Raw genomic sequence first — 25,403 nt, forward strand, 5'->3', positions numbered from 1 at the left:
GAAGTAGCATCGACTCAAAGACATAAACACTTCTGAGTAACCACTTCTCTCTTCCTGTTTCCGCTCAGCACGGAAGTTATGGAAGACCTGCAGAAGCTCCTGCCTGGCTTTCCTGGAGTGAACCCACAGGCTCCGTTCCTGCAGGTGGCCCCTACCATGAACTTCATGCACAACCTGTTGCCCATGCAGAGTCTGCAGCCACCCGGGCAGCTCGAGTACAAGGTATGTGGCCGTGGGAAGGGCCTGCCCACAGGAAACAAACTTGGTCTTCCCTTGGTAGCCTTGAAAAGGACTTTCCTTGGGATTGGAGGGTTTCCTGAGAGAGGGGTGTTCCCTTTTGTAAATAGCTCTGGTTCCGGGGGATTTCTTGAGTCCCCTTTCTTAAGTCCCCTCCAGTCGTCAGCAGATCCTGTAACTGTAGTAGATGGTGCTGCTTGCTCCCGTAGCTTACTATCTTACCACTGTGTCTGCCCACTCTCTTGGCAGGAGCAGTCTCTGTTACAGCCACCTACACTACAGCTGCTGAATGGAATGGGGCCCCTTGGCCGGAGAGCCTCAGATGGAGGCGCCAACATCCAGCTGCATGCCCAGCAGCTGCTGAAGCGCCCACGGGGACCCTCCCCACTTGTCACCATGACACCAGTGAGTAGCAGCGCAGTCTGACTTTCTCAGAGGTTTTTGATACAAAGGCTGTAATAAAGGGGCCTGACTCAGCTGAGATACCCACATTCCTCTCTAATACCGTGCTGTGTGTTTTCGCTGACATGCCTTCTTTTCCCCATTGGGCCACATAAAGACGCCTCAGCGACCTTTCCCCAGCAGAAGTAGTTCAGGCGGGAAATGCTGTCTGGAACAAATTGCTTTTTAAATGTTATAAAGCTTAGTTGGAAGAGGTGTGCACACACCACAGGGCACGCATGGAGGTCAAAGCACAACTTTTGGGAGTCAGTGCTCTCCGTTCACCTTCCAGTGGGTTCCAGGGATCAAACTCAGCTCTTGAGGCTTGTACAGCAAGTGCTGACCCGTTGAGCCATCTCTCAGCCCACGGAATTAACCATTCATTAGACAAGCTTCCAAAATTACCATCTCACCCACTCTCCTCTCATCAATACTGCCTAACATTTTTGGCACAAACTTCAGTTGGTGTCTGAATCACATCATTTTGTAAGATGGTGACATATAAAGGTTTTATTTCACACATTGGTTTCTGTTTATTTCTGGTGATTTTTCTGTCGTAGTTCATCAGATTGAATACTGTCTCCCTAGCCCCTGTGAACTGTTTAGGGGACGACTGCTTAAAATCACAGTAGTTGATAAAATCACAGTAGCTTTTGTTCTCCGATCCATCTTGGATCAATACTTGTAAAAACACTCTGTTAATGCACACAGAAGCTCACTCTGGACTTCCGTTCTTTCCTTCCTTTGGTCATAGAGCACTATGTGAGCCTATGGGCCACACTTTGAGTAGCACCACAGTTCAGAAAGCAGGTCTGTATCAGAGCCTTTGGTATACTGTTTATGATTTCAGACAAGTCCAGCTATGGGAAGTATTTGAACAGTAAGAGCACCTGCAAAGCCATGTAATCCCAGCACTTGGGAGGCAGGGACAGGAGGGTCAGTACAAGTTTGAAGCCAACTCTGTGTGTGTGTGTGTGTGTGTGTGTGTGTGTGTGTGTGTGTGTGTGTGTGTAGATATATATACACATAGTGAGTCCCAAGTTAACAATGGCTACAGAGCAAGACACAGCCTAAAAAAAAAAAAAAAGCATGTGGGATTAAATGCCAACATGAATGATGTGGCAGAGGCATTCCATGGGCAAGGTTGGTATTGGTTAGGAAGGATCAGGGTCACCACTATGGGAAGTGGGGTGACTTACTCTGTCCACTGGATTTGTTGCTGCCAAGACCGCTAACACGCTATTGTTGATAAACCCAGTGGGCATTTTTAATCTTTATCTTTTTGGATGTCCCAACTCTATTAGTCACTGTTGACCTTTCCCCCCCTTCTTTGTGATACTTTTTTTGCTTTTGTAACATTACCCTAGATTTTCCTTCTGCCAGTCAGTCTCCTTTTCAGGTCTCCTGTCTGCTCAGAGTTGACTTGCCTGAGGCCCCTTTCCTGTCCACTCCCATAATTTAACTGCCCCTGGGCTCTCCACCCAGAATGCTCTTCTGAGTTCTGCACATCTGCATGTGTGCTTGCCTCTACCATTGGTGCTCAGGGTGTGAATGCAGCCTGTTCCAGAGCGTCTCTTGACTCTGTGACACTTGCCTTTCCCTGACAGGAACAGCGAACAGCGCTGTCATTGTCTTGGTAGTTACACAAGCTAGGAGCGTGGGTCTTTTAAAATCTTTTTACAGTTTTTGTTACTCCCTCTACCAATGAGTTATCTCATGTCTATGCATTGCATAGCTTACGTCTCTCCGTCTCTGTGCCCTTTCCTTCAGTCATCGACACTTGGATCACCACAGTGGCCTCCCCGCTAGCACCTGGCTTGACTCCTGGTTTCTACTGGCTGCCCCTTTCACCCTGCAAGTACAGAGACCTCACCTTTCCAAACACAGATCCTATAACACTGTGCCCTGGCTTAAAATCCTGTAGTGATTCACCACTACCCATCCCAAAATAAATTAGTATGCTACTCGAGGCCATTGGTAACGTGCCTTTCCTCTCCTCGGCCCCAGTCCCTTCCCATGCAGCTGTTTACTCCACTTTAGATCTAAGTAGAGGATGTGAAGATTCAAATGTTGGAATTATTTCAAGAAGTTTGTTTTGTTTTGTAATTGCCCAGTTTTTAAGAAAATATTTATGTTTATTTTTAGTTAATGAGGGAGTGTACCCCAGCACAAGTGCCAGCAGAGGTCAGAGGTGTAGGACCCTTTGGAGTTTGGTTTACAAGTTGTTGCGAGCCACCCAGTATGGGTGCTTGGGAACGAAACTCTGGTCCTCTGCAAGAGCAGTGTGTGCTCTTAACCCCTGAGCCATCTCTCCATCCCCTAATGCAGTGTTTTAAAAATGCCCCTTTTGGTCACTGAAGTATGGTCTCTGGTGTAGTGCCTGAGGCATGGGTGATGCTTCTATGTGCATTGTGCCGAAAGTATGTTTTGAGGGTGTACAACACTTCTGTCTTCATGCAGAGGAGAGCCAGGAACCCCAGTGTAGTGCTTTTCGTTTCACTTATGTTTCAGAATGTAGTGAGTATTTTAAAGCATCGAATTATATATAACTAGTTTGTTGTATGTTACGTGACAATGTGCTTTCAAACAACCACGATGCTTTCCTGGAGTTCAGACATCCAGACTCTGCTACTGACACTAATGTGAAGCCACGGTCGGTTCCTAGGCACTCTAGGTAAGCACTTCTGTGTATTCCAGGTCCTTGGACACTGCGGGCCTTCCCTCTGTTCTCAGCCATTGGCCCTTTTGCTCTTTAGCAGCTACTAGCTCCTATGCTTGCCTCAGGTATCAGGTCAGCTGCTACTTCCTCCAAGGTGCCTTCTTTAGTTCCCAAGCACCCCCTAGAGGACTTGAGAGCTTAATCATGCTTTTACAATTGCCTGCTCACTTGTCTCTAAAACAAAGGCAAAGACCGTAGCTATGAATCCACAGCCACTGTTTTATAAAAGGCATCCAAGTGTCAGATAAGCAAAGGAAGAAACCCAAATATATCACATGAGCAAGATAGTTGGAAAACAAGATGTATAAACATTCTCTGTAACCCACAGGTTCTAGAAAAGTCTTTGAAATAAGAACATTAACAAGACCCTTGGCCTTGGTCCAGAGTTCAGGGCATCACAGAATGAGCCTCCACACTGAGACTTTCCTTCCTGTCTCTCTGCAGGCAGTGCCAGCGGTTACCCCTGTGGATGAGGAGAGCTCGGATGGGGAGCCAGATCAGGAAGCTGTGCAGAGGTAATGTGGCATCTGGCAGTGCTTGCAGAACGTCCTTGGGCAGGCTCCCCTGCAACCAGCGAAAGGTCACCTCTGCCCAGGGAGGTGGTGCAGTGCAGCTTCAACACTTGTGTGGTCTCTTTGCTCAAGCCAGATGGCATGTTCCTCCCCACACGGAAGTAACAGAAGACTGCCCAGAAAATTTCATTTCTATAAGCGCCACTGGAAGCCCCTTAAGTGACAGCAATAACCTTAAGAACGTTTTCTCTCCTCCCTCCTTCCTTCCATGTCCCCCGCCTTCACATTGCAACCTGATAGTGTTCAGAAGGCCTAAAGCCTGCTCCTACCTGCCACGAACTGTTTACTGGAAAGGAATTGGAGATTTGAGATGACAGTGATCCTAGCTAGTCTGGCCATGGACTTCTGGCATGGACTCCTCCTGCCCAGGAGAATGAATGAATACCTCCTGTACTGTTTGCCATGTGTTTCGTCCACTCCCTTGTACCAACAAAGAGATAATTGAAAAAAAATGGGGGTTGGGGGGCAGGGACAGATGTAAATATCTATTGTTTGCAAAACCTTGTTGAGAGATGCCTGATTCACAAAGAACGACAGTGACCATCAGGCATGCTATGCTGTCTGCTGACCTCAGTTCCAGTGGCCGTGGTCGTCAGCTCCATGCATGACCCTTGTGGAGTTGTCTTTCTTATTTTCTGGGGAAGGGTTTTCACCAGAATCCAGCATGTGTTTTCCCAGAAATACAGGTGTTCTTTGAGATTATATGTTTTCCCTTGAGGGAAATTGAAATAAAATGGTTTTCATGGGCTCTCGGGGGAACTTTGGGTGTTTTTATCAATGGACATTAAGCTCTGATGGCTTTTTCCAGCAAGTTTGCATACCATGAATTGCAGTCTGATAACAGCTTTTAGCTTACATAGGTAACTTAGTCAGGAACAAACCAAGAGCCTTGAGGATGACGTCCAGGACTCCCTTTCTATGCTCAGGAGTCTGTGCAAGAGCTCCTGGTCAAAGAAGCAGGTCTTGTGCTGAAAGAAAACCCTAGTGAACAGGAGTGTTGCCAGCTCCCACCACACCCTAGACAGTAGAAGAAAAAGCGTCGTGACTTTGCCTCAGGCCGATGCTCTTGCGTCTGTGGTTTGCTGATAAAAGGATATATGAGGTTGCAAATGAGCCCTGCTGGTGTCATGAAGAAATGAGAAAGTAGGAATGTTCTGTGTCTGCCTTTCCTCCTTGGAAAGGCGCAGCTGTGTTTTACCTTCTTTGTCTTAGACCTCATTTCCTCTGGCCCCATCTTATTCAGACCAACATTGAAAGGCTAGGATGCCCTTCATTTTGAAGGGACAGAAAGGAATCGTGCTTCTCTTATCTCTACCCAAGACAGGCGGAAGTGCTGAGGAAGCCTGGACCAGACTGGGTGGGGGGGAGGGTTGGGGGGTGCCTGGGTCTTGCTACAGTGCTGACCCAAGTAGGTCTGCAAGCTCCGTAGAGTAGAAGGCATCGTGGAGGCTAACTTCGAATCTTTCTTTACCTTGCTTCTTTACCTCCTGAAAATGGCTCTGAGTATCCCGGGTGGTCTTATTTCTTCATCCTCTAAGTTAGTCCTTCAGGACCACATCAGTTTTTCTTCTCCAGTGATTGAGTTTTGGTCACAGGACATGAGGGAAGAACTCGGTTGTCCTCAAACAAGAGTATGTTCTTTGGCACGCATTAAGAACAGCACAAAACCCTGCCGCCTCTGACACCAGGAGACATACGGTTGGCTCTTTGTAAGCACCTCACTTGTCCCTCTAGAAGCAGACCTTGGGTTCATTTCCTCTGACTTACAGTTTAGAAAAGTGGAGAAAAACTAGTATGTAGGAAACTAACTTCTTCTGTTGAATGGAATGAAGTAAGGACATTGATCCCGCTGCCTTTGTGAGCTAAATCTGTCTTTCTTCTCTTAATGGCTACTCTCAAGCTTGAAGCCAGCCACTTCAGCTGTGAGCTGCCATCTGTTGCCCTGTTAGACATGCCTCATCCATCCTGTTAGAGGCTGCTTGCCGTGGAGCCCTTGCAGTGCCCCACCCTGTCCCACCCAGTCCTTCGGACTAACTTCTGTTGCTTCTTTGCGCGGGAACAGTCTTGTCTTTTTTTTACTATGAAATGTCCTCCCTGCTTGTTGCAGGTACTTGGCAAATAGGTCCAAAAGGCATACACTGGCCATGACCAGCCCGACAGCTGAGATCCCACCGGACCTGCAACGGCAGCTAGGACAGCAGTCTTTCCGTTCCCGGGTCTGGCCTCCTCACCTGGTACCTGACCAGCATCGGTGAGTAGCCACGTGGCAGTGTGAGCTTCCTTGAGGCTCATTGGACCAGCAGCTTTCTAACTAGTCTCCAGGTCATGGTGACTAGCTTTAACTAGAAGCCACCTGCCACCCCCAACTCACACCTCAGCGCTTAGCTCTAAGCGGTGAGCTGGGCAAAAGCTTCCTCTAGGATTCTGAAGAAATCTCAGGTTCTTCCATCCCGTTTCCTAGCAGAACTATTTCATCATGTGCAGCTGATTCCTGGAGGGCTTTGAGGGAGTGATGTTCTTAAGAAGGAACTCTAGAAATGAGGATTTTGTAGCAACATCCAAAGACTTGACCACTAATAGTTCATCTCCTTCAAAAGAATGGATGCTGGCCTGAGCGGCAGGCTGGGGTTAGGAGGAGGAACAGCCCTAGAGAATGGTAGAGCAGGGACGCTGCATCCTTTCAGAGTGCTGTGTTTTGGGAAGTCATTCTTTGAATAGTCTGGCAGCAGGGTCTTTTGCTAGGCCTGTGTTATTTAGAATTCATGGCTCTGAAAAGGGAAAACAAGCGTCACCATCCTGCCTAGAGAAGCTTCAGTGAGTCCAAGGGAGCCCTGCCGCAATCTCCCGTGACTTCCTTGATGACCAGCAAGCGGCCTTAGCCACATCCATTCTTACACTGTCACCCAGCTCCCAGACCACACTTGGCCAAGTCAGCAGCCTTTGCTTGATCTTCTTTCTTCCAGTCTTCTTGTGGAGCTAGTGGAATGCAGTCTCGTTGGGAAGGCTGAAAGCGCTTGGGGTCTGATGAAACTGGGGGCATATGTGTGCCAATAGGAAGGAGGACACTTGGGCTAGTCACTCTGATCAGCCCCATCCAGTGTTCTCACCGTGCTTCTCACTCACTGGGCATCAGGTAATCAGCAGGGATGAGTGAACTCTGAGCAGACAGGGACACGATTAGTGCCACGTTGGAACTCTGGAAGAAGGCAGATAAGCTGTCATAAATGACCATGAACAATTTAGAAAGAAAAAGTCCCATTAGGAGCCAATGGAAACCCTTGGGAGCTGCAGCCATCCCTCAGTGTTTGCTGATTGGACTACTCCCACCAGCAGGCAGCAGTGTGCGCTGCCTCTGCGCCTCTTTTTTGTTCCTCACCACCTCTTCCTCATCTGACATTTGATTTGTCAGCTCTCCCAGGGCCTGTTGTTTAGCTTTTGTCCTTTGCGTATCTGGCTTTAATTCTCCATGCTCCTTCGGAAACTGGTGACCAGCACTTCCAGGCAGCCTTCCTCACAGACCCTCTATTCTATTAAAAAGAAGGTCACAACAACCTGCAGGCCCATCAGAGTGATAAGCATTCCACCTGCAGGCCCTGCTGGGGCCTGACCTCCTAGAGCTCTACTGTTTGCTCCCATGTACACATTCTTGGTAGTATTCCACGGGTTTCTAAGGCCAAGACAGTTTGAGTTGGAAACAAATGAATGCTCGAATGGCATATTGTGTGCTATTGGGCATTTGTATAAACAGAGCTATCTTGATGGGGTCACTATACAAACATGCGAGATTAAAGTTAATTCAGGAGAAAAGAGAAGTGTTCTAAGGCCATAAAACTCATGATATGACCCTGGTGGCTTGTCTGTGTCACTGGATTCCTTTCATTTTCTGGAAAATGATTAAAAGAACAGAATATATATCTATTCTTTGTGTTATAATAGGTGAAGTCCACCATGGAGACAGAAGAGGGTCTGGTCAACATACTCACCCCTGGAAGTGTGTGATTTAAAAGTTAACACAAAGCAGATTATATCCAGTTGGGGGCTGCGTCTCTGTTTGAAGAGTATAGTGGAAATAACAGCCTGTGTGAGGCTGCCCTGGGTGAGCGTGGTTGCTATCGAAGTCAAGTCAAGCACGCTTGACACTACCTGTGCCTCTACACTGGGCAGGTCTCTTGGAACTGCCCCTCAGAAGTCCCTGAGCCAGGCTGAGCTGGGGCCAGCCTCTTCACAGCCCAAGTGTCCGGAAAGCTGTGCCCACACCTGGAACCTGGGAGATCCTTGCTGTAATGAGAAAGAATGATTTTGTGCAGAAAGACTGCTTGAAGAACAGCTCTGGGTGATAGAAATCTGTCCATTGCCTGAAAATACTGACAGTGTAGGAGTTGGATTTTAGGACAACTAATACCGGTGCTGTGTTTTAATTCAGAGTCTGAAATGCAAGCAGAGCGCGCTCCTGAAGTCAGCCTCCGTGAATGCTGTTTCTTGATTGTCATGCCCATCCCCCACCCCTGATTAATTTGTCTTTTTTGTTACTAAAACAAGTAGATGTTCATGCTCGTTTCACTAGCTCACTTCTGCTTAAAGCTCTGATGAAGTCTGCAGGAGAAGTGCCATTAGTAAAGAGAGAGTGAGGGCTGTCACCTGTCATCAGAAACTCTCTTGGCATTGCTGCCCCATCGTCATTTCTCCTCAATCCTTCCCTGTCTGCACTGTATTTGAACTTGCTTGTTCACCTGCTTCCTTGGCTTTGGCTCTGCTTCAGTCTGAACTGGCGAGGTGACTCGTCACCTCATCCATAGCTCAGTGTAATGTCATCTCTGCCCTAGACCTGCCACCCTGACCCTTTCCATCTGCTGTGGGGATGCCGCCGCCGCCTCTGCAGCCTTTAACCTGCAGCTCCTTCATAAACATCTCTTTCTGGTTAGGCCGCAAGTATAGGTGTTAGCCAGCCCAGCCCGGTGCTGTCTTGGGGCGCCTGATCAATGGCTCTTCTTTCTCCCCATAAGACACTGGCTGTGTTCTGATTAAGCAGTGGGGACCCCTTTGTCAGAAGGAGGTAGGGCAGGTGCTGCTCTGTGAGGAGGTAGCATTCACAGTAGGAGGCCTCATGTGCTCACAAGGTACGTGCAGGATCTTGAGGCGCACATTCCTGAGGAGTGTGCTGTCTCCAGCCGGGAATCAGAAGTCCCTTTCTTCCCTCACCCCAGCCTCCACCCTCCCTTTTCTAGAACAGAACTGTGAGTTCCAGGCCAGACCTTTGACCACAGAACTGACTTTGATTTCATTCTAGCCACAGATAGGCTGCTGCTGGAGATAACTCCAGGTCAAATGGCGAATTCTAAGTTTCTGAAGATACCAGATAGAGATCTGGTTTTAAAAACCAGATCTTGCACAAAATAATCCCTCAAAATGTAACTATAATAGAAAAATAAGTGAATGACCATAAAAACCCGAGCCCTGCTGCACTGAGGAGCTGTACCCTGCTCTAGTATGTTTATAAGGACAGGATGTAATTGACCCCAGGACCTCACCAGGCCTGGGAAGTGGGACCAACCTGAGGTAAGTGGAGGTGGGAGATGAGTGTTTATAGCCCTCTGAAGGGAAGCGGCCACCTCAGAAAATGACATGGGAGTGGCATGCGCAGGGCTCCTCATGCAGCCGCTGTCTCTGTATTCATCTGGAACAGTGGTCCCTGTGTGATTGGTCAAAGCCCCTGACGAGTCCTAGCTGCTAACCGTCTCTTCCCATATATTCAGCTCCACCTACAAGGACTCCAACACCCTGCACCTCCCTACGGAGCGTTTCTCCCCCGTGCGCCGGTTCTCAGATGGGGCTGCAAGCATCCAGGCCTTCAAAGCTCATCTGGAAAAAATGGGCAACAACAGCAGCATCAAACAGTTACAACAGGTAACCTGTGGAGGGGCGTGGGTAACAGTGTAGTGTCCAGGACTCGGGCAGCACCGAAGTGTTCTAGCCTAGAACAGGATAGCTTTCTGATATGTGGTCCTCAGTTTGTTCTGCCCTTCCCTCCCCAGAGGCAAGCTCGCTTCCCTCTTAATGACAGTAAGATTTTCCCTACTATCTCTGTAGCTTCCTGGAAAAGTATTTTTGGCTTGGTTTTCACTGGGAAGCACCAGGGAAGGTACATCTAAGCAGCCTTGGCATTCTCCCTGCCATGCAGGGCATTGGGTCCTAGTGGACCCTTGTTACACCAGGCAGAATCTCCTGCTAGCATTGCTCCCAGAGGTAGGGAACCTGCTTCCAGGCTACTGTGAAGCCAAGAGCTTCAGGTAGTGAGTGCTTCGTGTTTATATTTGATTCCATGCAGCCCTTAGTGTTTCCCACTCAGAGCAGAGTGTGGGGCCCCTGTCCAGATGCCCAACGAGGGCATGCTTCTGCAGTGGCTCATTCTGCCCACGAGACCTTGGGGCAGATCAGCATCTGCTGAGATCACTGCATGTGGTGGCCTGGCTGCGTCCTATCTGTACCCACTGCTTTTCCCCTCAGGAGTGTGAGCAGCTGCAGAAGATGTACGGGGGGCAGATTGATGAGAGAACCCTGGAGAAGACCCAGCAGCAGCATATGCTGTACCAGCAGGAGCAGCACCATCAGATTCTCCAGCAGCAAATTCAAGTAGGCCCTCACTCACTCTCCTCTTCTCCAGTGCATTTCAGTCTGCGTTCAGGCTCATCAGCCTGTGCCTTGTGAAGACGACTCGGGGCAAAGTGGAGTGTGAGTCGCGTTTATGGGCGACGTGTTTGATGAGGCACAGAAGCAAAATTCTGAGTCACAGAAAGTACTTCCTGTATCTTCTCTTTCAAGAATAGCTCGGATGAACTTTATAGCTCATGATGCTTGTCGTCCCCCCTTTTATGTTTTAGGATTCTATTTGTTCTCCTCAGCCTTCCCCACCTCTTCAGGCTGCATGTGAAAATCAGCCAGCTCTCCTCACCCACCAGCTCCAGAGGTAATGAACCACTTGTACTCTTGCTAAGTCACTGGCTGGCCAGCATGTCACCCTGGGCCTGACTCATGGGGAAAGTGGACTGACTTGAGCATTCACTTTGGAATAGTCTTCTGAAGAAACAGGGAAGCTGGTTGAGAGTTCGAAGGGCTTCCTAAAATCCTAACTATTTCCTTCGCCCCACGAGCAGAGTAACCTGACAGCCATCGCAGGCCAAGCTACTGAGTGCTGCATTTGTGGCAGTGGAGCTGGGTGGAATGAAATGTGGAAACACTCGTGGTGGCCTGCTACCATGGCTGTCCTCCCCAGACTGAAAGATGTCTGTACTGTGTGGCTAAACTTTAATCACAGATGACTCTGTCACCTCAGAAGGCTTATATATCTGTTCTGTCACTTTTAAGGTTAAGGATTCAGCCTTCAAGCCCGCCCCCCAACCACCCCAACAACCATCTCTTCAGGCAGCCAAGTAATAGTCCTCCTCCCGCCAGCACTGCCATGATCCCGCCTCACGGTGAGTGGAGGTGGCCATGGGGACAGATCCATCATGTGCCATGTGGGGAAAGACTTGGTTCTTACTTTGATTTGTTGGGTTTTATTTTGTTTCTTGACTTTGAAACCTTGTGTAAATTAACTTTTGAGTACCTATGCTTTCTTGGTAATAACTGTAATAATAGCAACACTTGAGAAATCTATGTACAGGAGCTGGAGAGATGGCTCAGTGGTTAGGAGCACTGGCTGTTCTTCCAAAGGACCCGGGTTCAATTCCCAGCAACCACATGGGGTTCTGGGGGATCCGACATCATCGCACACACATACAAGCAGGTAGAACACCAATATACATACAATAAAAATAAGTAAGTTAAAAAAAAAGTAAGTTATTTTTTTTTATAAGTAAATTATTTAAAAAAGAAAGAAATCTTTGTAAATCACCTGGGACATGAGAGTCCTTAATACAGGCTAACCATTATTAATACAGCTACAAAAACCCTCCCAGCTCTCCTAGGTGTGAAGACTGGTGGGCGTGCATCTTCAGAGACTAGCACACAGTCAGGTCCTTGTCCACACAGTCAAATCCCTTGTCCATCTCCTTGGCATTCTGCAGATGCACTACAGTTGCCTGTCAGTTCTTCCTGCTCAAGGTAGAGTCCTTGGATCAGAGGATCAAAGTTGGATCTTGAGTTTTATCTCAGAACTGCCAGATCAGAACATGCAGCTTAACCAACTCTCAGGATTGCTCCCATGCGCCTGAGAAACACTGTGTACATCCAGCCGTAGACTGGCTCTTGGGGTCTTAGTTAGAAATAGTGAACAGGGAACCCACCTGACCTACTGAGTCATAGTTCTGTGTGTAGGACCCGGTGGGTTAGATCAGTTTCTGATCTTGTCTTGTATAGTGATGTTTAAGAAGGCCAGATGCTGTCTGCTGTGAGTCTTCCCCCTGGGTTCCCTGACTTCCAGCTGGCAGGTAACCTGGGTACTTGGTGATCCTGTGGTCCCTTTCTCTGCAGGTGCTACGTCTCCCTCCCAGTTTCAAGGCTTACCCTCCCATGGTGCAATCTTCCAGCAGCAGCCTGGCAACTGTTCCCCACCTCCCAGTATAGCACTAACCTGCTTGGGCCTACAGCAAGCCAGCCAGTCACAGCCAGTGACCATCCAGCTACAGGAGCCTGTCGACATGCTCAGCAACATGGCTGGGACAACTGCAGGCTCTGCGGGGCGGAGCATCGCCATCAGCCCCAGTGCCAGTCAGATTCCGATACAGCACCGTACCAGCCTAATGGCTCCCTTCAGCTATGGGCACCGACCCTTGTCCAAGCAGCTGAGTGCCGACAGCGCAGAGGCCCACAGGTAAGGCTTTTCGGCGATGTGGGGGGAGAAGCCCTCTAGCCCAGTGAGTCCAACAGCCTGTGCTCTTGTGTCACCCTTTGTCAAGGCAGCGTGGTTGGTGTGAGATGAGCTTGTTGATGAGCCAAAGTGTTAGTGAGGCAGGAGACAAATGGCAGAGGGCCTTCCTGACTCTACAAGGAAGAGAAAGTCTGTTAGAGGAACATAGAACCCTGTCAGCTCCCCGGCTTTGTGCTTCTAGGAGGCGTCATTCTCCATCGTTCTCTGGGAGACTGACACTCAAAACAGCTCAGATTAGTTTTTAATCTGAGCTGCATTCGAGATAATTACATGCCCAGTGCCAAAAGTCTCCTCAAAGACTTGGATAAGCAAATAAGGGGACAACAAGAGGTGCTGAGCATAGCCCTCCCTACTGCAGCCCAGGTCTGTGCCATGGGAGCTCCATGCTAATGAAGGCTAGGAACTCTTCCCAGGGGAGTTGGTGTCCTTGTTACTCAGAGGCCTGGTACTCACACCCTTTTGTGTCTGCAGCTTGAACGTGAATCGCTTCTCCCCTGCTAACTACGACCAGGGGCATTTACACCCCCATCTATTTTCGGACCAGCCCCGGGGGTCCCCCAGCAGCTACAGCCCTTCAACAGGAGTGGGGTTTCCTCCAGCTCAAGCCCTGAAAGTCCCTCCACTTGACCAGTTCCCCACTTTCCCTCCCAGTGCACATCAACAGCAGCCACCACACTATACCACATCAGCACTACAGCAAGCTCTGCTCTCCCCTACACCGCCAGACTATACCAGACACCAGCAGGTTCCCCACATCCTTCAAGGACTGCTCTCTCCCCGGCATTCGCTCACCGGCCACTCGGACATTCGGCTGCCTCCAGCAGAGTTTGCACAGCTCATTAAAAGGCAGCAACAGCATCGACAGCAGCAGCAGCAGCAGCAACAACAACAGCAGCAAGAATACCATGAATTGTTCAGGCACATGAACCAAGGGGATGCTGGTAGCCTAGCTCCCAGCCTCGGGGGACAGAGTATGACAGAGCGCCAGGCTTTATCTTATCAAAATGCTGACTCGTACCACCGCCACCACAGCAGCCCTCAGCATCTCCTACAGATCAGGGCACAAGAGTGTATCTCACAGGGTCCCTCGCCCTCCCCCACCCATGGGTATGCCTGTCAGCCGCCACTGATGCACTCGGAGAGCATGGAAGAGGACTGCTTGTGTGAGGGGGCCAAGGAGGGCTTCCCAGACAAGAGCTCGAGCACACTGACCAAAGGTTGCCACGACAGCCCTCTGCTCTTGAGCACCAGTGGGCCTGTGGACCCCGAGTCTTTGCTGGGAACTGTGAGTCAGGCCCGAGAGCTGGGGATCCATCCCTACGGACACCAGCCAGCTGCCACGTTCAATAGAAATAAGGTGCCCAGCCGAGGTAAGAGTCCCCTCAAAGTGAAGGTCTCGGGCAAGTCTGCCCAGATTTAAGTGTGCAGGGGCATTAGCTTGGTTCTGCTAGTATCCTGTGCTCCGAAGGAAACAAAAAGACAAAACAACCCTGAGCAGACCCTCAGGACCATGTGGGGAGAGGTGAAGCATATAGGAAGCAGAAGCCACTTACAAAATAAAGTGAGAATGGTAGGCAGTGCCCAGGGCACGCCTGTTCACCCATGGTGTCTTGGAATCCAGATATGGCTGACTGTCATCTGAAAGCTGCAGTAGAGACAGTCAGCAGCACTGAGGAAGTGTGTGGCTGAGAATCAGAGCCCTGGGCCAGCCCTGGTCTCACCTCTGTCCTGAGCATGAGAGCCCTGGCCTCTGTTCTTGTCTTCTGTGACAGAGAAGCAGGATGAGCATTGGCCTTCTGCAGCATTTTGTGATGTGTGTTTATACCCACTGTTTGTGTGAGAAAGGGAGAGCCCTTGATAACTTAGTGTGCCATAAACTGTATGGCGGCTGCCTTCACTTTCATCTGAAGATGAGGGCTCCCATCGGGGAGTTCTGTTAGATGCTCTCGATTGTCCAGCAGAACCAGAACTTTCCCCTGTAGCAGCCTTTCATGCCACCCCTCCTCACCACCACCACCAAGGGAGCAAAGATGACTTACTCACAGAGTCTGCAACTTGGGGCATTTCTTCCATCGCTCCTCTCCCCACCCCCCAGAGCTACCTGTAATTCTGCCCTGTCCTTTAAAGGCAGTGTACACAACTCCACTCCGAGGTTGGTTAAATCTGAACAGGTTGGCAAATCTGCAGCTTAAGCGGGTCCTCTGAAGAGTTGGTGGCTTCAGATGTGCTTGTCAAATGCTCGGACACAGAGAAATGGGTTACAAAAAAATGACAGCTAAATCCTGACCTCTGGGATAGATGATGTCACCCAGCCCAGAGGTGTGCCCTCTGCACGCGTGTTGTAGTAGTCTTTGGTGGCCATATTTAGGGTGGAACTTTCTGAACAGGTCATATGCAGAACAAGAGACACCTAGCAGATATTGGGGTTTGGAACACAACCACTATGAAGAGACAGACCTGTGAGGTGGAAGAGGGACTTGGCTTAGCTAGGTGTGTGACAAGGAGAAGAAATCCCAGCCGATTTTAGCCCCCCATGGAAGGCTGACACAGGAAACTGTCATCATAGGCTACCTGAGCAGCCTGTTGCTGGGCATGCTCTAAAAGAGATGGATGGCTGTAGTGGCCACACTGTGCCAGAGAATCCGTGTGTGGAAAGCTGCTGGTGAGTTAGCATGCTAAGCCCGCATCACGCACATGTGCCCTCAATGTGTACACACCGAAGGCTGCTCCTACAGTGAACTCTGTCCTTCCTTCCCTTTTGTGATGCTGGGGCAAAACCCGGGGCCTCACACATGCTGGGTGAGCAAGCTCTGCCACTGAGCCGCACCTGGCCCATTATCCCCATATCACCAGTGAAGCAACCAAGATTTAAGAGATTTCTAACTTGCCTCCAGGTCAGAGCTGACAGGTGGGAGCCAAGCCCTACTGTCACTCTGTCACTACCACAACAAATTCCTGACCATGTTCTGGTGTACTGAAGGAGTGAGGCTAGAAGGAATGGTGCCTCCCACTCCACCAGCTCCTAGTGCCACGTGTTTAAATCCTTACAAGTGTCCTTCCGAAGTTACTCTCTCTGATTTCTCTTCACTTTCCTCCTCTGTGATGCCTGTCTACAGGAAGAATGAAGAGGCCTCCCGCACCATTGTCCCCTAGTGTCAGAAATGCCTCTTTATACTCCTTTCCCATAGTAGGCGAGCATAGTCAGTATGCGTGCTGTGGTCACCCAGAGAGGGAGAGGCCAGCTCTGCAGAAGAGCAGGGAGGATTTCTAGAACCTAGAAAGCACATGAGCAGAGAGGATTCTGCCATTTGGGCTTGGGGGAGAAGCACAAGAAAAGGGGAAGATGAAGGGGAAAGAAACTAAGCAGTTTTTTTGTTTGTTTGTTTTTCAAGACAGGATTTCTCTGAGTAGTCTCTACTACACAGTACTAGCTCTGCAGACCAGGCTGGCCTTGACTTCAGAGAGACCCGCCTGCCTCTGCCTCCCAAGTGCTGGGATTAAAGGCTTGCGCCACCACGCCCGGCTAAGGGGAAGGTTTTCTAAGATTCGGTTTTGTCTTGGTCCAACTTCAGCCTGTCCCAAGGATCATGGTACACTGCTCCATCCTCCTGGCAGGTAGAACAACTTCAGAGTGGCTTCCAGGCAGCTGACTGGTGCTGGTCAGATCTCCTCTTGCCAGGCTGCTGCTCCATTTCAGGTCAATGCTAACCGGTCATAGCGGCTTCATCAAATCTGTCCTCTCTGTCCAGCTGACCACCCACTGCTACTCCCCTTTCCTCCTCTCTCTCCACTCACCACTGTCACTGCCACTGTCCCCTACTAATACTTTGTTGGCCTAGAAGGATCTAGGCAAACTTACAATCCTCTAGGTTTCGTTTCAAAACTGGCCTGCCTCTATGCCTTATCCCCAGTTTCTGTGAGTGGCTCTCACTCGCCTTCACTCCTGCCATGCACTGCAGAGATGAGTCGCCCTCCTTTCCAACATCTGTCCTTAGGTTGTCTGTGCATGAGTATGGTTACCTTCAGCAGAGTCACATCTGTACAGTGATGTGAGTGTAGGGCCCAGAGTAGTGACGTAACACAGTGGAGGCATTAGTGGCTTAGTGAACCCCAGTGCATGCAGTCAGTTCAGAACTCTGTGTGTGTGTGTGTGTGTGTGTGTGTGTGTGTGTGTGTGTGTTTTCAGCATGATTGTGGAGGCGCTCCACTGTCCTAAGGCTAACAAGCTGACTTGGGACCTACTAGGAAGCATGCTTCCATTTGCTCTGACTGGGGGGTGCTAAGCTATGGAATGCCCATAGAGCTACGACTCGGCACTTGGCACTATTGACTCACTTCATCCTTTCCTTTCCACACCCACCCTCGGAAGGGTGCGTTAGGGTTCTGTTTCAGTAGGAGCTGCCCTGCTCTGCCACGCCTGTAAAAATCTTCAGTCTCCCTTTTCTTCTCTCTCCCCCTCCCCTTCCCCTCTTTTAAAAGACAGGGTCTACTGTGTAACCCAGGCTGGTCTTGAACTCCTGGTCTTCCAACTCAGCTTTCCAAGTTATACCACCACACCTGTCTACATTTTCAGTTTATCAAAGACATTTCAGAATGGCCTGGTGAGAGGGCTCAGCGGGTGAAGCACTCGCCACGCAAGCCTGACAACCTGAGTGTGATCCCGGAACCCATGTAAAGGTGGAAGAAGAGAAATCGCTCCAAAAATTAACCTGACCTCCACACGTGTGCCATGGCATGCACATGCCCACACATACATTATACACATAATAAAAGCAAAGAAAATTTGCAGATCCTTTACTGTGTTTTTTGCAAAGAAAGGATTCTACCAGTGTACCAGCAAGGCCCCCACTCTTGTTTCCCTGTTTGGACATGGGAACCTGGTGGTTCTTGAATGGCCCTCCATCTCAGTGGAGTTGCAGGCTCGTTTCTTGACACTTGACCTGTTACTCTGTGGGAGAGCGGCTGAGTACAAGTTACTGAGCCAGTGTTACAGGTGTTGTGGGAATATGGGAGGGAGAGCTGAAGGGCCTGTCCTCAAGAAGCGTCTCTTCATGAAGGGCCGTAGCAGGAGAAGTGGCATGGAACGTGAGCTACAGTTCACAAGAGCATTTTTAAAGGGGGGTTGGGGGGATGACAAAGTTAGTCTAGGAAACTCAGATGCCCTTGTACCTGTGTCTGTGGTTTCCGGTTTCCTGTAAGGCTGTTTACCACCAGCCAGTATGCTGCAAGTTTCAGGGCTCCCCCTGCCCTCTACTGCCTACAGTCTGATTGTCTTCTACTTGAGAAATGAAGATAAGATAACATCCTGCAGTGTTACAGGGCTTTAAGACTTTTGACTCCGCAAGTAAATAAACACGTGGACACAGCCAGTTTATACAATGAGATTACCAACTTAAACTCAGATAGAAAACCACATCCTTTCCTCTGAGCCCAGTCAGGTGACAGCCTTGCAGGGGCTAAGACATTACCCCTTAGAGCCTTTAAGAGGGATAGGCAAACAAGCCGTTCTCATTTACACTTAAAACCCAGTAAATGAGTAAGGATGAGTCAACATTGACAGATTCAACAATTACGCAAGCTGCCCCAGAGTCCCGTCGTTTTCCCTGCCCCCGGTGTGGCGGAGTGCCTTGGATCCCTTGTGTATTTTGTCCCTTACTTGTTTGGGTAGTCACTCTTCGTTCTGTACTCTCCCAGTTCTTGGAAGACATGGTCCCTGTATTATTATATATCCTGCAAGGCTAGCTGTTCCACCAGCTCCTGAAGTGGCCCAAAGAGTCTTGTTCCATGGTCAGTGGCTTAGTCCTTGTAGCCACTGGTCAGCAGGTCACATCTAAGGACTTTGAGTCCCTGGCTCAGCTCTTCCTAAACCAACTCCTTTACCCATGGAGTCCTGATTGCTTATCACAGGACTTCCACTTGCATCAGGTTTTTGGAGTTCTGAAACAGCCCTTCCTGTCAGATAAGGAGGCATAAGTTAAGGATGAGGCCACCCGGCTGCCAGGCTTTGTGTACTCTGGTGTAGAAGACCTGGAACCTGCCTTATGCTTCCTTTCTCATTCTTGGCCCTAGTATTCTTTTCTTTATGCCTGTGTTAGCTTCCTATCACTGTAACAAAATACCTGAGAAAATCAACTTATGAAGAGGAAAGGTTTGTCCTGGCTCATGGTGTCAGAGGTTTCAGCTCATCTTTGTCTTTGTTGCTTTGGGGCCTGTGGTAAGAGACACACCATGGCAAGGAGCACATTGACCAAAATTACAACTCATTCCAGCTGGGAAACGGGAAGGAAACAGACGGGACGCAGCTCTGAAATTCCAGTTAAGGGCCTATCCCAGTGACCTAATGAATTTCTTTAAATTTTTTTTTCTCATTTAAATTTATTTTCGTCTGCATATGGAGGTCAGAGGACACCCTGAAGGAATCTGTTCTCTCCTTTCATTCTCTTGGGCCCTGGGATTGAGCTCAGGTCATCAGGCTTAGTGTAAGCTTTCCTACCACCTCAAGGCGGGGAAGGAGGGAGGGAGGATGTGTATTTGCGTGGGACAATTGGGGGCGGGCGGTCAGCTCTCTTCTACTACCTCCAAGTGATAGCAATGCAAACGCTAAGCTGGGCACTCAAGAAAGCGGATCATGCCAGGTGGTGGCAGTGGCAGTGCATGCACGCCTTTGGTCCCATGTACTCTCAAGGCAGAGGCAGATGGGTCTCTGAGTTCTAAGCCAGCCTGGTCCATAGGGAATTCTAGGACAGCTGGGCTACACAGAGAAACCCTGTCTCAGAAAAGGGCAGAGGGGTGGGGCGGCGGGGGAAGCAGATCGCCTGATCACCTGATTTGCCAAGTGATAGCCTCTTATGACCTGGTGGCATTTTCAGGCCTGTGAGTATCACTCAGGGAGTGAGTTATATACAAGAGTATATATGAGAGCAGAGCCCGCAAGACCTTTGGAAAGGCTGAGCAGGAGCGTAGATGTGGAGAAACATCACTCTCAGATCTAAACTAATCCAAACAGGGAGAGAGCGTAGCAGACAGGAAAACACACATACATTTATGTGCGTGCATATAACTAGGGGGTAGGTAATGGGCCTTGACTGAAAGTAGAAAGTGGGGGCTGAAGTGTCCACCATTGAATGAGTGGATTCTTTTTTGGATTTTGAGACAGGATTTCTATATGTAGCCTTGGCTTGGCTGTCCTGGACTCGCTTTGTAGTTCAGGCTGGCCTTGAACTCACAAAGATCTGCCTGCCTCTTCCTCCCTAGGGCTGGGATTAAAAGTGTGTGCTGTCACACCTGGCAAATGAGTGGATTCTTTTTTTTAATAATTTTATTTATTTATGTATATATGAAAGCTCTATCTGCATGTACACCTGCATGCCAGAAGAGGGTATCATATGGCATTATAGATGGTTGTGAGCCACCATGTAGTTGCTGGGAATTGAACTCAGGACCTCTGGAAGAGCAGACAGTGCTTTTAACCCCTGAGCCATCTCTCCAGCCCCTTGAGTGGATTCTTTAGACTTCATAGCTACTGTGGGACCAGGAAAAGGGAGTCAAGCATGACTCCAGGGTCTGATGCCTAAAAGGTTGGGAAATGAGGTGTTGAGACAAGGTATTTGAAGGAGCAACAGGTTCTGGGGAAGTTGATGTTTGAAATTTAATGTGTTGCATACTAGTTAGACACCCAGGAAGATACTTGGATCTGTGGATTTGGGACATAAAAAAGGATTTCTGAAGTCTTTTCACATTTAGTGCACAAGCACATGCGTTTTTCTTACTAGGTTCTAAGGCTAGAACTCAGACCATCAAGCATGGTGGTAAGTGCCTCTCGTCACGGAGCGTCTCACTGCTCCCGTTAGAGCAGTATAGTTGAAGCCATGTCAGAATAGCCGTGGGGAGGGAGGTCCAGCCCAGCTGTGTGGGAGCACTTTTATAAAAGGTGAGAGCCAAAGGCAGCACCTGAAGTGGCAGTGGGAACCGTAGCAGAGGCCTGGTGGGAGTAAGCCAAAAGCAGCATCCGTGGAGTGCAGGCCAGAAGCCCCTGACAGCTCTAGAGTCCTCCACGAGTTGATTTGGGAGCAGAGCATAAGCTAAGCCAGCAGAGGGGTGTGGAAAAAAGAGGATGAGTGTGCCCCAGCTCCCACCCACTAGGTGGGCAAGGAGTGTCCAAAAAAACTCATGTTTAGCCGGGCGGTGGTGGCGCACACCTTTAATCCCAGCACTCGGGAGGTGGAGGCAGACGGATCACTGTGAGTTTGAGGCTAGCCTGGTCTACAAAGAGACTCCAGGACAGCCAAGGCTACACAGAGAAACCCTGTCTCAAAAAAAAAAGAAAAAGAAAGAAGTTCATGTTTGCTGTAGGACTTGATGTTGTCAGTCTGTCCCCGACCAGTGTCAGCTGGCTGGGCACTGACAGTTGGGCAAGTGTGGCCCCCCCTTCTCATTGTCTCTTGCAAGGGGCTCCGTGGGCATTGGCATTGCTGGGAGACACTCTGGATCTGCTCATCCTGTTGTCCTCTGTTTCCCAGAGTCTGTCATAGGGAACTGCTTAGATAGGAGTTCTCCTGGACCAGCAGTGGAGCTGCCGGATCACAATGGGCTCGGGTATCCAACACGGCCCTCGGCCAGTGAGCACCTCAGGTCCCGGACCCTCCAGAGACACCACACGATCCAGAACAGCGATGATGCTTATGTATGTTGGCCCCTCCCCTCCTGCAGCTTAGAGGTGGGATGATGCCAGTATCAGCTTAAAGGCAGAATATCCCCTTTTGCCATCGTCTCAGAGTCCACCCCTCTGCAAGCTGTGGAAACTTTTTTTAAACTCTTCCTTAACAGACCAGCCTTAACTCTGGTGTTGTCCCGGAAGACTCTTTCATCCAAATGTTAGACTTAGGAATCAAATGACCTGAACTCTGGGATTTTAACCTCCCCAGAACTCTAAACCCAAGCCCCAACATATGAACCCTCAATTCTTGGTTCATTTCTAGTAGCTGTTTTACTGTCTCTGGTGTTTTTGGGTTTTGTTTTGTTTTTGTTTTTTGAGACAGGGTCTCACTGTGTTAGCCTTGGCTGCCCTGGACTCACTTTGTAGACCAGGCTGGCCTTGAACTCACAGCGATCCACCTGCCTCTGCCTCCAGAGTGCTGGGATTAAAGGTGTGCGCCACCATGCCCAGCTTGTCTCTGGCTTTCTTAAGAATCGACCTGTCACAAGAAAGTCTTTTTAACTGAGACACACCCAGCCATGGTAGAACCTGTGTGCCATCAGCAGCTGTTTGTGGCTGTTCAAATGTGACTGTGTTAAAATCACACAGAAGTTCAAATTTAGTTCTTCCCATGTGCAACAGCCACCTCATTATGCAGGGCATTGGAGAGCAAGGCCATCCCCTCAGAGAGCATCACAGTCACTGTCTGCAGATGGGCCGAGGAGAGGGTGGTGCTGACAAGAAGGGTGTCTTGGAGTATTGATCCAGGACACTGTTTGCCTGAGCTATAGTGCAGGAGCAGGGGTCCCCTGAGAGTGGCACACTGTCTGGCAGCCTCATTTCTTCTGATTATTCACTGCAGGTGCAGCTGGACACCTTGCCAGGCATGAGCCTGGTAGCAGGGAAAGCACTGAGCTCCGCCCGGATGTCAGATGCCGTTCTCAGCCAGTCTTCACTCATGGGCAGCCAGCAGTTTGAGGATGGGGAAGATGAAGGTGAGGGCTTGCCTGTGGCCACCCCTGGGTAGTTCCCAGAGGGACTGACTTCTCCAGTCGTCTGTGGAAACAGTTTACTGTGTGTGGTGCTACACCAGTCTCACTCTCCACGCATCTCCCTGAGTGTGCATGTTGTAAGGGGCTCTGGCTTCTGTCAGCACAGGGCCATCACAGTCCAAGTTCAGGGCTGCAGCAGGATGTACCTTCAGTAACAGCGCTCTTTCGTCTTCTCCTTAGAGAGCCTCGAACACTATTGGAACATTTCTATGTCTCCTTAGAGCCGGGGCAGGAGACTGTAAATAGAGGCCTAGTAATATGCAGATCCACTCTTTCTAAGTTCTGGAGGCAAAGCCCTTAACCTTTGTGATCCCAAGTCCTCATCAGTGACGATGTCAAGAGGACAGTGCCATGTCCTAGCTAGTGTCCTACGGATGCTGGCCTCCTGCGGGTAGAGCGTTTGTTAGCACAATGCCCAGGAAAAGAGTGCCCTTGTGCTTCTCCCTAACCCCAAGAAAAGGTTCCTGAGTTTCTTGTCTCCCCCATATGTGAGATGCGGGTGGTGAGAAGGAGAGGAAGGAGGCCAGGAAGGGCCCTCAAGTCTGAAGGGCCTACAGTGGCCTGAGTCAGGGCTGTGATGCTAGACAACTGGCCCCCAGGCTCCTCTCTCCTGTCCCACTTGCTCCCCTCCCCCACCTACCTCACATGTTCTTTTTGGTCTTGCAGAGTGTGGGGTGAGCCTGGGAGGCCTCGAGCACCCAGGCCTGAGTGATGGCAGCCAGCATTTAAACTCCTCTCGCTATCCATCTACGTGTGTTACAGACATCCTGCTCAGCCACAAGCACCCCGAGGTCTCCTTCAGCATGGAGCAGGCCGGCGTGTAGCAAGATATGGAGAGTGAGTGCCACCCCCGTGAGGGCCCAGGCAGCCCTGTGGCCCAGTGCCAGCCCCTGATCCCCTCCGCATGTTCATTCCATGTGTGGTACCTGGGGAACTTGAATGTCAGTCACTCTTTGCGTGCAGCCTTCCCATCTGCCTATTTCTTCATTGAGTACTGTGCTAGTTTTGAGGTAGGCTGACTGTTTTTATTGTAGAGAAAAGGTCATGCTATAGATGCTATGGCCCTTACACGATCCAGTGAGCTACAGCTTCAAAGGACAGAGCCAATGACCTTTGGCTTCTAAAGAAGCTAATCTTTACAATCCATTCTCAGATCCTCATGCTCCTTCACTGGTCTGTTTTGTTGTTTTCTTTTGGCATTTTTGTGTTAAGCATAGAACCCAGGGCTGTGCAAGCACTCTACCACAGAACCCCAGCCCCAACCCCAGCCCCAGCCCCAGCCCCAGCGGGACGTCATAAGGAATAAGCGAGGGATATATAGTCTGAGGCCTGTGCTGAAAGTTGGCAGGCTGACTGGCACTGCTAGCTTAGCAGAGGTTGCATGTGTGGTGGCTACTCATGACTGTGTCTACAGAGACAGACAGACTTGAGGAAAGGGAAGCCACAGGTAGAGGCATGGCAGAGCCTTAGTGTGGCAAAGGTCATCCACTGACACCTACAAAGACCTCACTGAGGGCCTGGGGCTCACTGACAGAGCACATGCATGGACATGCAGGGCCTTGAGTCCCAGCCCCAGGACCATTAGAGAGGGTGGGAGTGATGCTGCAGAGGTGTGTCCCTCTCCTTCACAGGAATCCCGTCTGCTTCATAGGTTCGTGTACAGTTCCAGGAGAAGGCCGACTGTAAAATCACAGTGTCCAGCAGCGTCATACCACGTTGCCATCTGTGTCTCTGCCAGAACAGTGCAGCTCCTTTCCCCACACTGGGCAACCAGTAGGCCGTCGCTTGGGTTGTGAGGGGCTTTTGCCATGTTTGTTTGTATGACCAAGGCACCAAGGAAATAAACAGGAAATCTGTGTTCTCCATCCTACATGAGCTGGCATCTAGCGTCCTTGAGTTGAGTTCTGGTGATGGAGGTTTGCTTGTGTTTTGTTTTGGCAATTTTCCTTTGGAGATGTTTTGTTCTCATTTCTTCCCCACCCCTCCTTTCTTGCTAGCATGCCCCCCCTTCTCTCTCTCTCTCTCTCTCTCTCTCTCTCTCTCTCTCTCTCTCTCTCTCTCTCTCTCACTATTTCTCTATTTCATTCGGTTTTGTTTTCTCCTTTCCATTTCTGAAGCAGAGGAGCCAATAGTTAGTATTCAGGGGCTGAACCTCAGGACCCTCCCTTCTGCAGCCCTCATCCCAGACCAGCCTCTCTCCCTCTGCTCCAGTCTGCCGAGAACACACGCTAAACCAGAGCTCAGTGGCGAAGAAAGAGAGGTGGGCCTGCCTTTAGAGAAAGAATAAAAGAGAAAAAGAAACCCGAGCCTGGAATCTGGCACAGTCTCCTGCTGGACTTTACTAGAACCTATCTGGCCCAGCAGAATTACATCAGATCCCAGTATAGGCTGAATGAATGGCCTGGTGCTGACAGGTTGCCAACCAGGATGGCTCAGCGTGGGCCCTCTGGTGTGTGGCTCAGTTCCCCTCCAGTCACCATCCACCTGGTTCCCCCTCGTGAGTGAGCACCCAGCAGTGGTACACTCTGCTGTCTGTGTGGCCTCCATTCGCACCCTCCACTGCGTTGTAAAAAAGGACCGTTGTTCCATTCATGTGTGCATATATATATACATATGAGTGTGCATATATATATACATATGAGTGTGCATATACGCCCTTCCCGGGCAGCCTCTTTGTCGCAGACAAGAACAGGAGATCGAATGGGTCCCTTAGCCCCTCCTCTCCCCAGCATCCTTGGCCTCTACATTTTAATTCTTGATCATGTAGAAATTGTTTTTGGTAATTGTTGATATTATTGTTAGTATTGTTATTAATAATAAA

The 25,403-nt window shown here is 49.7% G+C and overlaps 1 protein-coding gene across 1 annotated transcript in view; it reads left to right on the forward strand.

Annotated features, from left to right (window-relative positions):
• Sik3 (SIK family kinase 3) overlaps nucleotides 1-24,525 on the forward strand; it is a 214,628-nt gene extending 190,103 nt beyond the window's left edge. The window contains exons 12-25 of the mRNA XM_051156351.1: nucleotides 69-222; nucleotides 487-642; nucleotides 3,842-3,912; nucleotides 6,077-6,220; nucleotides 9,723-9,873; nucleotides 10,474-10,599; nucleotides 10,848-10,933; nucleotides 11,332-11,441; nucleotides 12,439-12,778; nucleotides 13,307-14,205; nucleotides 21,355-21,518; nucleotides 22,393-22,525; nucleotides 23,249-23,419; nucleotides 24,214-24,525. Of these exons, the coding sequence (XP_051012308.1) occupies nucleotides 69-222; nucleotides 487-642; nucleotides 3,842-3,912; nucleotides 6,077-6,220; nucleotides 9,723-9,873; nucleotides 10,474-10,599; nucleotides 10,848-10,933; nucleotides 11,332-11,441; nucleotides 12,439-12,778; nucleotides 13,307-14,205; nucleotides 21,355-21,518; nucleotides 22,393-22,525; nucleotides 23,249-23,406 (2,692 nt within the window). The 3' untranslated portion in view covers nucleotides 23,407-23,419; nucleotides 24,214-24,525. The remainder of the gene's footprint in view (nucleotides 1-68; nucleotides 223-486; nucleotides 643-3,841; nucleotides 3,913-6,076; nucleotides 6,221-9,722; nucleotides 9,874-10,473; nucleotides 10,600-10,847; nucleotides 10,934-11,331; nucleotides 11,442-12,438; nucleotides 12,779-13,306; nucleotides 14,206-21,354; nucleotides 21,519-22,392; nucleotides 22,526-23,248; nucleotides 23,420-24,213) is intronic.
• Nucleotides 24,526-25,403: the final 878 nt, after the last annotated feature.

Source organism: Acomys russatus, chromosome 14 (assembly GCF_903995435.1).
Source record: "Acomys russatus chromosome 14, mAcoRus1.1, whole genome shotgun sequence".
Taxonomy (NCBI): domain Eukaryota; kingdom Metazoa; phylum Chordata; class Mammalia; order Rodentia; family Muridae; genus Acomys; species Acomys russatus.